This window comes from Brachycentrus maculatus, unplaced genomic scaffold, assembly GCF_059751285.1.
Source record: "Brachycentrus maculatus isolate JH-2025_06_01 unplaced genomic scaffold, ASM5975128v1 h1tg000185l, whole genome shotgun sequence".
In the NCBI taxonomy this organism is placed as follows: Eukaryota; Metazoa; Arthropoda; class Insecta; order Trichoptera; family Brachycentridae; genus Brachycentrus; species Brachycentrus maculatus.
In genome coordinates this window covers 486,619-499,679 of record NW_028280936.1, presented here as the reverse complement: position 1 = coordinate 499,679, position 13,061 = coordinate 486,619, and the positions used below count along the sequence as shown (strand labels likewise).

General features: G+C 30.5%; 1 protein-coding gene across 1 annotated transcript; it reads right to left on the bottom strand.

Moving 5' to 3' along the window:
• Positions 1-8,005: 8,005 nt before the first annotated feature.
• Positions 8,006-12,993, bottom strand: Noc2 (Nucleolar complex protein 2). The gene is made up of 6 exons (XM_088262626.1): positions 12,626-12,993; positions 11,217-11,452; positions 10,938-11,124; positions 9,626-10,455; positions 9,157-9,372; positions 8,006-8,633 (listed from the first exon to the last, which is right to left on the bottom strand). The coding sequence occupies exons 1-6, from the start codon at positions 12,858-12,860 to the stop codon at positions 8,112-8,114; spliced, it is 2,226 nt and encodes a 741-aa protein (XP_088118752.1). The 5' UTR covers positions 12,861-12,993; the 3' UTR covers positions 8,006-8,111.
• Positions 12,994-13,061: the final 68 nt, after the last annotated feature.

The window sequence follows — 13,061 nt, the reverse complement described above, 5'->3', positions numbered from 1 at the left end:
ATATAAAGAATACTCCTGTAAGAAGACATTGGCGCATATTATATAGTAAATTGCTTTATTATAGCGTATATAGGTAGATTATACAACATTACGAGAATACTATGTACTTTTAGAGAATTAGTCATATAAAAATGTGGACAAATATAGTTTACCTTGCATTTACAAATAGAGACATGTGTTGAACATTTAATTACATTGTGACAAGTTTTTTTTACTTTCTTTCCAGATTATATATTGAGTGAACTACTCTCTTTATCTCGTAATTATATTACTTAGTTCATTCAAAACTCCATCCAAAGACTTACAGCTTTTGCTTTAAAGTAATATAAGTACGTAATATAATATTGTATCGATTACAATTACTTACATATCTTCATGAAAATTTCAGCTTCTCGAAAAATTCAACGATTGCTGAAATTCAGTTGCCAAAATTATTTCTTTTGTTATTACACGAGTAATGTGCACTAGAAGAGAGATATATCTAGAATTCTAAATAAATGGGGATATTTCAACATTATCACTAAACTATCTGTGATGACAGTGAAAACTCGTTAATTCAAACAATAATTAACCGCCCTACACATACGAACGTACATGATACGCGCGGTTTTTCTTCACCATTTCGCGCTAACCCGTATGACCTACGCACGAGAAAAGATATCTGTTCCAAAAATATTTGATGCGTACCGGATACACTGACAAATTTTTGTCAGGTTTCATACCTGACAATATTTTGTGACAGCAAACATTGTGATTTTTTTTGCTTGTTTATAAAAAATATGCCTGAAAATAACCCGAAGGTAGGCTGGTTAAATTTGACCTTAATTTAAAAAAATATTATTTTTACAACCCTAACCACATCTAATGGTGTACAAGGCACTACATCATATTGATGCAGTGTCATCTTAATTGTTAATTACTTGAAGACAAGGTGATCGATCAATCCTGAGCTTTTTGTACTAGTCCAGGGTGATATTAAATAAAAACAAGGTTGAAAATCATCCATATTTCTTTTGACCTCCCTGGGATTAAATCTAGGACCCCCGCACGGTAGTCATATACGGTTACTATCACACTATGGAGGTGGTCAAAAAAAATTTCAACACCCAATTTTCATAATTTTTTTTGCATATTTGGAAAATTCTTTAAATCTTAGGTTCAATTTTTTTAAAACTGAAATTGACGTTCAAGTTTTTTCTTCATGTTATCTATATCACCAATTTTTAAAATAGTTTTATTTTTTTTATTTTGCTTACAAAAATACAATTATTGTTTGAGAAATCGCCGTAGTAATATCAGTTTGTACATATAAAGTGTGATTTTTAAAAAAATTTGTAATTCAGATATTTTTTTCAGTTTTGGTCCCATAAATTTTGAATTAACGAGGTTTTACGTATATGTTGTATAATAATTTTCAGTACATATTTTGTGAATTGATTGATATTTAAATATTATATTTTGGTGGAAAATTATTTTTAGTATTAAATTGCATAGCTACTATGGCTACCTTTGAACATGTGTATTAAACCTTATGTTGCAAACTATTTTTTTTTGTTATATCGACTCTTTCCTTGAAAAATATCATTAACACCATGTTACGTAAAGGATTTTTTATTTTAGTAAATCTCCTCTATGTATGACCGGAAACTTTTTTCCGGAAAACCGGAGATACTCCCAGGATCACTTTGAAGTGCAAAAAAGTTTACTGTATGATTCTTTTAAAATCGCATATATTAATTTTTATTGACAACTAAAACAAAACCATTTCTCCCCTACTGGTGTTAACGATGATTTGCTAGGATATAAGTGTTGACATATTAGTGAATGAAGTGAAGATCTTATCTTTACTTCAGTTGTATCACTTTAAAACAGTTTTGTAAATTCATCACAACTATTTGAACGTTAAGTTGTACAGAATGTACTATCTTGTAGTAGGAACTAGTGATAAGTCACTGCATGTCACCGCTACTGTTATCCAAAAATGTATTTGCATCACAAACTTCTCTTTACCACTGTATAATTTTAAATTTAATTTATATTAAATAGTAATGTAAAATATCTATGTACTGAATACCCATTTGCGTTTAGTTTGAAAATAGTAAAAAGGCTTGTTATTTTAATTTTCACCATTAGTATAAGATTTCATGTTTTTTTAAAAGTTAGAGTACATTTGTCTCTAGTGTATATTATTTACTTTCGATTTTTTAAATTATAATTTTGTCTTTGTAGTACATTTGTAAATCATCTCTTTTCTTAGAGTAATAGAGGTAAATCAAATTTTGACTGAATCGGTATTGAAAGGACAAATCATCAGCATATTAATAGCATAATTTTTCTTTGCATAGCGCACGTGTAAAACTAAATGCGGAATATGCACTTTGGTGCTCTTTATAATGAAACAACTCCCTGCAGTGGAAATACAAACCAAGATGGTGATTGGGATACCGGTTGTGTTCATATGCATAGTGGAGTGTCAATGTGCTCGGGGAATGAAATTTTGCAAAATCATCCGAGGTGTTGAGATGATCATCGGTAGTCTAAATCCGAAGAAATTAAAAAAGCGGTCTTAGAGAAATACAAAATGATTATAACTAATATAATACAGGATTCAAGTCTTTGAAAGTTTGGTCATTAACATTTTCAGCCTTACGTTAAAAATAGAAAATTCTGTAAGATGGTGGCTAATGTAGTTCATTAGACTGCCAATGACCCTCTCTCTCCCTAGTAATTACATTACTGTATTTAATTAATACAATTACAGATAGCAACTGGGCTACATGCGTATAATGAAGTATTGTAGAAATACACATTTTTCTACAAATTGAAACTTATAATAAATATTGTGTCAATATGAAATGAGCAATACACTTTACTCATCGTCCTATTTTTGGTTGATCCAATAATTAACTTCTTCGGCTAGGGCTTGGGATGAACTGGAGGAAACTGGAATTCAGCTTCTGTTTTAGGGAATTTTGCAAATATAACTCTGGAATTTGAACTAGTCAGGACTAAAATACATTTAATGTATACATTTGACTGCTCCGGTTTGCCTAATCTCCCATTCTAAGCTGTTTTTAATTTGCAAATCAATACAATTACGTAAAATACATAATTAAGTAAAAAACTATGATATTATATATGTCTTTTTTGACTTTTTTTTTCTAGGAATAGAATGATGTATTTGTATATTTAGCCGACTTTAAAATTAATATGTTTGATATTTTTTTGTTTGAGTTTTAAGGATCCTAGTGTAATTTTATAAACATATTTATCCAATGATGTACACATACTATTAACTCTCAGCGTATGTATTAATGTTAGAACTGCCATCTGGTAATTTTGGTTGCTGATGTATCTAAATCTAAGATTGTTTTTGCGTAATTATTTCATAAAAATACATATTATATTTACAGTGTGAAATATATTTAAAAATGAATATTTTTATTATTTTTTATGCAGTACATATTGGTATATTCAACTGTGGATTAATACTTATATTTATGAACACTGCCATTCATTTAACCGCCCTACACATACGAACGTACATCATATGCGCGGTTTTTCTTCACCATTCCGCGCTAAACAGTAGCGCACGAGAAAAGATATCTGTTCCAAAAATATTTAATAATGCGTACCGGATACAATGACAATATTTTGTGACGACAAAAATTGTGAATTTTTTGCTTGTTTATAAAAAAATATGCCTGAAAATAACCTGAAGGTAGGGTGGTTGATACTAATATTTTGAAACTAATAAACAACAAACTAAAAGCTTGTTGATTCAAACAATATTAATTAGAATTTTGCTATGATTTGAAAAATAAGTCATTTTTGGTCCCTCCAATGATGTGTTTACACAAAGCTGTAGATAAAAAAAAATCATGATACTTATTTTTTTATTTAGTAAATTCTAGTCTTATTTTTTGATTTTAAATGATTGATAGTACTGCTTTCACATTCAAAACTTTTGTTATTTTGTTAACAAAAAATATAAATTACTTTTTTACCAGTTTCGAGACGTATCCATTTCTGTGTCAGGACTACACCAGTATGCAAACAGTATGACACGTCACTATCATAGCACTATTCACACTTACAACTACACAAAATCACATGCATTTTTAGCCAAGCCCAGGACTAACATGCTCTAAGGATTGACAAATTTTGCACCACCCACTTTAGACCATTCAAAACATTTTTGTAAAAATAGTAGAAACGACTAACCACAAAGTAAATGCCATAAATATTAAAAACATTAAGGTGGAGACTGACCGGAGTATTTTTTCGTAACATAACATCGTAACATCGCTCGCGGCGAGCATCCGAAACTATGGATGGAGCGCTCGGCTCTGTGTACTGACTGCCTGAATGCTCGCATCGTAACGTGTTACGTTACGACGAAATGCTCGTCAGTCTCCACCATTAGTATATCATATTTCCTTTTTCGGAATATATTTCAAATTTTGTTTTTTTCAATTTCAAATAAATTGTATAACAGTAATTACTGGCTAATATTCAACAGCGATTTATATAGTACATTTATGCATTCATTCAAGAATGGTTTTGATCGGCCACTTTTTATGCTACACAGCTACTAAAGTGAAGTAATAGGGAGAGACACGCATAAATAGGCTTACCATACTTCCCAGTTTGACACGGGATTGTCCCGGTTTCCGATACAGGTCCCGGAGTCCCGGCCAGTTAAGATTTTGTCCTGGTTTGCGCGAGCACTGTCTATTTATCTGTTCAGACGGTGCATTTATTGCATAGAACTATAGGAAAACAGTTTCGGTAGTGCCAAGTTTTTTTTACATGGATTGGACTACAACATGTACTAAAATGGGAAGAAATAGAGAGATCTGCAGAACCTATAAATGAAATACACCAATCATATGAACGACAGCAAATTAATACTGATAGTCTTTTTAATAAACTGTCGCTCACAAAAAAAAATTTGCATCAAAAATTGCAAAAACCCAAACTGAATACGTGGATGACCCTTATTTGTCACAAATTATTATTTTTATTTAAATTCTATTCGAAGTTGTTACACTCCTTAACAATTTAAAAGTAATTTTATATAAATAAACCTTAATAAAAAATATATAAAAATTGAGTATTCTTTCGGCATGGAATGCATTATCGTATTTTACATTGATTTCCATGGGATAAAATGTTTCGTTTAACGAGTAAGATGCTGGAACGAATTATGCTCGTTAAAAGAGGTTCCACTGTATTTGTTTTTTTCCCTACCTATCCCGGTTTAGAGCTTCACAATTATGGTAAGCCTACGCATAGAGCACTACAGAACTTTTCAGTGAAATTGAAATGATTTATTAAGTTTGGCATTTAACGATTATGGTAATGCTATTACTGCACTTTAGTGATTGTGGAGATGTATAAAAATTATTTCTTGAATGTATACATATTCACGCAGAGGTAACCAAACTTAACATGCAATTAGCACAAGTTGCCTGTGAGTCGTTTTGATATTCCTAAAACATCAAGAGGCTCCTTACACTCTCCCCCACAACTTTAGAATTCCATTTGCAAACTCTTCCAAAGTCACCAGCAGTGGACATGTTAATATGTCCAACGATGACCCTCAAATATGTGCTACACCTTACATCACATTATTGTATCATATACACATTACATCATTATATTGTATTGTCAATCAAAATTGTGTATTTCAATTTCTTTCTTCTGATTTAAACCTATATAAGGAATGTTTTATCAGATTATTTAGGAAATTGGAAAGTATTATGCGTGAATGGATTTCATAATATAAGTGTTAGTAACTTTGCGGACGTATTGGGATATTTTTGATTTTATTTATAGCCAAATATTGATTCCGATGATGCCTAAATCAACTGTGATTGTTCTCAAAAGGTGGTTTTACTAATTCCGTTAAATCCCATGCGACATTAAATCCCAAGTTATTGAGGCCTCTGGAGAAAATGGTATTGAGCTACATTTTTTACTTTTGACATAAAGCATGCCATTGGATTTTTGTGCCATGTGGCTGTTTTTTGCAAACTGGGTGAGCTCGCCGACATTCTCATATATTGTACTAACAGTTTAAAAAAAAACAATAAATTGAGTAAATTAAAATAAATAGCAGTGAATTTGAGAAGTCTGGTTAAAGTATTAGACTGTAGTAAAACATCTCAGTTTTTCTTGGATGTTTCTTCTGCAGGAATGAGATTGCTATCATAATTGACAAACATATGCCGACTGGTCTATTTGTTTGATAGGTTAGAAAAGAGAGAAAGAACAGAGCCCTTTTTTATGGATTCTGTAGGCACATCCTGTTGTATCCAAACAATATCCAGTCATCAATGTGAAACTACTCACAAAATGTCTAATCAATTATTGTCATATGCAAATTCTGTTTTATTTTCAGATGACTTCTATTCAGGTCACACATGTTAATTTTTGCCAAAATGAGGGTTTGTGCAAACAGCCATAGCTGAAAAGTGATTAAAAGCAAATAGGTGTTCTCTGTAAGTTTTAAAATATACTACCTTAAGTTGATAATTTTTATTTTTGTTTTGACCATTTGAATCTTTTAAACTAATTTCAAATAAACTTTGTAAACAATTCACGAAACATTTAAACACCTCGTTCTTGCCCCGGACAAACAAGTGCGGGATTTTATTTTAATTTGCTTTCACAACTACGAAAAATGAAGCTCACTAAAGACCGTCCGGTAATTCAAAATTAATGACATGATTACGCTGTTTATTCACTTAAGTACCTATCCAAAATTATGTAATACCAAAAAAAAAACAAAATGAATTTAAAGTATCATGCAATAAAATAACATACAAATGTATTATTTTTAAGGCTCATTTTATTTTGTACAAATGAATCAATTGTATGTAATATAAAGTTAGTATAATATGTAATATGTATCAACATATAAACTGCGTGACATTGATGCTAGTAAAATGATTTATGTACTACATACTTATCATTTGTCTTGAGGTAAAAGTTATTACGTAGCAGTCGCTTCGGTGGCATTGCTTTACCAAACATTATTGCTCAAAATACAAACTTATAAATTCAACTTCAACAGGACGTGGAAAAACCATAAATATATATGTTATTGGTTGGGAAAGGTTACAATAGCTTTTTCAGTGACTTTTAGTTGAATAAGGACAAACTATTTTGTGTATCACATGCACATTTACAAAATGTATACAAAATCATGAGACATGAAATGCGCAAAATTCATTGTGTTAAAACATGATAATATCGGAGTGAAAATGTAAATGAATAGCGCCTTGATTTTACTGTAGAATACTTATATATATTCTTACTAATCAGTCAATGCAATTAAATATTCATGTGACAATGTGGCAGCTTACGAAATTGTGAATACAAACATTTTTGGCATCTTAAATATAAGTTCGCTGATTGTAAGTGCTTGATTTTGTATTTTGCTCAATATGTAATGATCAAAACAATTGTACCATTTTATTTTGCAAAAAAAAAATGAATGTGTGGTGTCTACTTTGATAACTAAAATATGTTAGTATTATGGCATGATCAGTATGAATTCATAATATAATTTATTACTTTCAGGAGTTTTTCTTTTTTTCCTCAACCTACTTTTTGCAAGAGTGAAGCTATTTTATCTTTCTCGATTATTCTTGTTGCTATCTGTCCTAAAGAAATCTAGGTATCAATCACCGATATTTAACCCTTTGCACTCGAGACTTTTTACAACTACGTTTTTAACTTTTTTACAACAGGAACACACCCAAATGCTAGCAAGGACCTTGAGCAACTGTCGGGACAGAATTGTACCTGTGTTAGTACATATCCTGGCCTTTTGTTTTTTAAACAACATAACGGTACATAGTGGAGACATATAGTCACCAACCGGTTTACTGGGGAATTTACCATGTTGACATATTGTCGCCATTTGAGTGCAAAAGGTTAAACACATATTAAGTACATATAATTATTGAAAGTAGTAAAATGTACCACATATGTATTTGGAAACATTAAATTTATTGAAGTAATTTTTTATAACATTTCTTTGTATATTTTATACTTTGTATATTATATTTATTTGAGATACAGATTTATGTATTAACTTATTACCAATCTGATATATTGAAATCTTCAATGACATCATCCTTTTCAAGAATCTCTTCGAGCTCTTCAACTTCCTTCTGTTTTTTGGTTTTCTTGACCTTCTTCCTTTTAATTTTGACATTTTCTTCATCAACGGAATCATCAATATTCTTAATATTAGTTTCATCTTCACTGTCTGATGGGAATAGATCCACTGGTCCTTTGTCTGCCTTTTGTTGAGAGTTGTCTTTCTTCAACTTTTTGATTGTTGGTAGTTGTTCAGACAGTATTTCATGTTTGTTTGCTCTTTTCTTCTTTTGCATTGTGTTAAGTTTATTCCAGTTATCAAAATAACTTTGAAATGGTGTACCGTTATTCTTGATTGTAGTTTCCCAAGCATTGATCATCTTTATATCACTGATTTGGAATGATATCTTCTTACGCTCCTTCTCAATGAACTGCATATTTTCCTCTATTTTTTCAATAATTTGACGGATTTTTTTGCAATAGTTAGCTATCGGACATGTCTTTAAAAACTGCTTCAGCTGAAATTTTTTTGGAAGATTGGAAATTTAAATTTTTTTTTTAATAAATTAACTTAGCTAAGACCTGAACTAAAATTATTCAATAAATTTTATTAGTTATTTAAAAAAAATGCTTGCTCGTAAAGGGTCGGAATACTATTTAAAAAAAAAAATTATGCTATAAACTCTTTACTTATGAAAAATATGTTAAAAAACTGTTTTCCAAATTTTATTACCATACATATTTCATTAAAAACCCTTTTCTCCAAGTTTCTCATATTAACTGTATAATAAAAATAGTAAATAGTATGTTATTGAAATTTGATTCTCAGTTATTGAATTATTTATATAATTTTTTAATTAAAAATTAAAAATATGTATATCATTTGCCAGTAAAGATTATGGTGAAAGAAATATATATGAAAATGCTAGGTTGCAATGCTCCTTCAATTTTAAATAATGATTTCACTACATATATGTATTACGTCTGTTAATAGTTTGACAGATATCTATTCATTAATGCATAGGTATACATAAATTTTACCTGTATAATACATGGGATAACCATATCTGGGAACGATAAAGTATGTGAATATATGCTCAGTGCCTCTAAGAGTAATGCATAAATATTGTCTATTGTAGCATCTTTAAATCCATTTTCACTCAGTTGACTTTTAGAGAGTCGCAATATGCAGGAAAAAGATAATGGCTTCATGGAAGCTTTCTTACTTTTTTTACCAAAATCATATGAGGTTAGTACCTGAAATAAAAATTCGATACTTATACAAGAATAAAACAAAAAACGTAAAATTGGCTATGTACCTACTAAGTACTATGTTAAACATGGAGACTGTATCTGCATGATAAGCATGGCAGAAATGAATTGTCTAATAATCCCTTAAATTATAAAAAATTCCAAGAGTACTAGTTAAATAAATAAAATAAAGCCAACAATACAATATGTAAAATTAATAATTACAGAATATTACAAATATTTTGAAATAAATACATACCTCCAGTAAGAATGGCAATACAGGTATGAATATATCTGCATCCTTCGAAAGATTTAATAAAACTTGTACACAATGAAACCTCAAAGGAAAATATTGAACAGTAGGAATGAGTTTTATTGTATTAGTAATAATCATTACTAATGGATACACCAGAGACTGAAGTTGGGGCCTAGATTTAGTAAGGGTGAGTAACTCTGCCCACAAGTGCAGGGAATTAACAAACTGCCAGTTATACACAGCTTGAATATTCTCTTTCTTGTGTAGGACTATCGCATTCCTCAAGTGAATAGCCAGTTGTCTTATGTATAAAAATACGTGGGAATAGGAAACATTTAAGTCGAGAGCAAACATTTCCACTAAAGATCTTCTCATGAACAATATACCGGGCCATGTTCCCGGGCTAACAAACTTGCTGCTCCTCACGTATGTCATGTACATCATTTTCAATACATTTTCCAGCAACATGGCTTGATTATTTCGAGTTATGCGAAGTATACACATAAATGCCAGGACTCTTACGGTTTCCTCGGACGTACTCCACAGAATTGTCAGCCTTTTAAACACTGTTTTTGCCAATATTGGGAAACAGCCGAGTAAAACTGACATTTGATGAAGATGCTTTAGTAAAACATTTAGAATATTGGTAGATGTTACACCTCCAAGGAGTTTAAATAAATCTATGAAATATGATTTCAATGTAGTCTTGATTTTAATCCAGCGTTTACATTTTTTTGGATCTTTGTTGGTTTTGTGCAGGCCGAGAATTTTTTTTATTGCTGGTTGTAAATACAATACACATAATTGGATAACGGCATTGAATACTCCAGATCCTGAAAAAAAAAACAAAAAAGTTTTTAAACAATGTATCTAATTTAAAGCTAGTAATTTTGATAATTGGTAATTTTTTAAGGAAAAAAATCTTTATTGGGGAAAAACAACAACAGTTGACAGAATCTCTGTGCATTATATTTAATACTGATAAAACAAATAGTATTATTTTACAAAAATGGCACTGTATAAATTATCCAAAATTATTATTCGTATTGAAGCCTGTGTATCTTGTGGGCATTTAAAAAAATATTTGAATTATGGTTTACAATGACATAAATCATTGATAGTCAAGGTAAAAACAAAAGTAGTCCCCTTGGCTGTAGTTGAGTCACTCATCTGTGGCATTGCAGAAATGTTTCTGTTATGTGGCAATACAATAAAGATGTATTATTTGCCAGTACCCAATATTTAAAACTTCATTTCTTAGAACGAGATACTGGGATTGTAATCAATTGCTTAAAACATTCAAGCAATAACAAACCTTCAATAATGAACACCTTTTCTTCTTTTGATTCATCTTGAGAGACAGTCTGCAGTGCGGCGTGAAATGCTTTTACTACTGTTGACAGTGTAGATAACTGTATTTTATTTGGGGATTGAAGCGCAGTTTGCCATGACTTGACCATTTTCAAAGTAATTTTTTTATTGGAAATGACTGCTCCTTCTTCCTAAAATATCGAAATATATTTATTTCAATAATAAAACAAAATTCCATAGTGACAAATCATTCTGGTGATGCAAAACCCTTAAATGTACATACCTCATAATCGCTTTCATCACTTCCTTCATGTAAATCTGAATCTGGTTTATGAGCCGAATCCACTTCAGCATCTTCTTCATCCAGTTCTTCATCATTATCCTCCACATCTGAGTCAACTTTGAAATTTAACAGCTTTTTGTCATTTTCTTGCAGAAAAGCATAAAATTCTGGGTCGGTGTCTTTTAACTTGGCTAATGATTTAGCATGCAGAGATGGATCCAATTCATCTGACGATTCTAAAACAAAGTTGAATTCATTCAATTTAAAGAATTTTAAAAAATCTGTTTCTACCAGTTTATCAGTTAAAAATATCAATAGAAAAATATAATAGGAAATTGACTTCTCTTGAAATTTCAAGTAATGATAAACTGTAGCAATAATCAATTACCCAGGGGAGATATTGGATTTAACGTATACGGGATTTTTTAGATTCTCTTTGCACATTTTTGATTTTGTTTAACATTTTGACTGCCAAATAATTTTTCACAATTCTAGTCTAAGCAGCTAATAAAAAAGCTTAAAAATCCATTTTTATTAATAAAAAAACATGTTACGAATTATCTTCTAGTTGGCTAATGTAACAGATACTTTTTTTCCTTGTTTAAACTATTTCTTTTTTAATAAACTTTGGTATAATTGTATTTTCTGTTCATTTAAGATAAACCTGATTTATTTATTCTCTTTCCTGAGACCATTAAGTCACATTTACACTGTTATGCTACAAGTTTCCTCGTAGCTGTACAAATATGGTAGGTAATGAAGGGAAGATAACTCGTAGAAGGTGTCCCAGTAAGTAAACAACCTACGAGATATCACGTACATGGCAGTCAATGTGTTATATTTATGAAAAATTATAATTTCATAATTTTTATTTGTGAAATTTGTTTATAGAAAAGTATTTCAGTAAAAAGGGTGACATCACTATGCATATGCATGTTTTAAGTAAGTTAGTACGCCATTAATACTAATGCAAAAAAGTTCCCACTCCTGTCAATGTACAGTATAAAGACTATGGATTGCAAATTAACCAGTAGATGAGCCTAATGTGAAAACACATAATGACATCACACCTGATTCACAACGGTTTTGGTATTTTGGCAGGAGATTAAATGACCAGAGTTTAATTCTTAATATCTTCCCTATTTCTTTACAGGTTTGAATGTGAATAGCATCAATTATCTCGTGATAAAAAATATTAATTTGCTGATAATAAAAAAAGTGAAAACACTATTGCAATGGATCGGCGTATTACGCGAATGCACTGGAAAACAAATATCTTAATAATTATAATGCGAACAAATGGAATTAAACTGCAACAATTAAATAATGAACACAATTAATAATCCCGCTAAACTTGTACCTTCAAATCCATTTATCTGGAAGGTTTTATTTTTATTTTTTATCGTTACCTTCTGAATTATCTTCATGTTTTTTACTCAAACGCGTTGGAGGTGTTTCTACGTCTTCATCACTGGAAAAATCAACATTGTCTTCTTCAGAATCAGAAAAATCATTAGACATCAAATCTTCAACAGATAGTTTTCCAATAGCAGCATTTTTTTCTTTTATAGTCGTGGCCGTTGTTTTATTTTGCTTTGAAATAACAATTTCTGATTTTCGACCTTTCTTCGAAAACTTCGCCATGTTCAATAAAGGGAAAATATTATTTTGTAAATGGTCAGATTAGAATTTACTTTATACGCGAGATATAACCTCAAAATACACCTAAAACAATTTCACGTGCGCGTTTATTTGAAATTATCACAGACCACAGACTAACTAATTTATATAGAAATTATGTAGTTGACATATGACAACCATAGACGATGGTATTAAATTATTTAT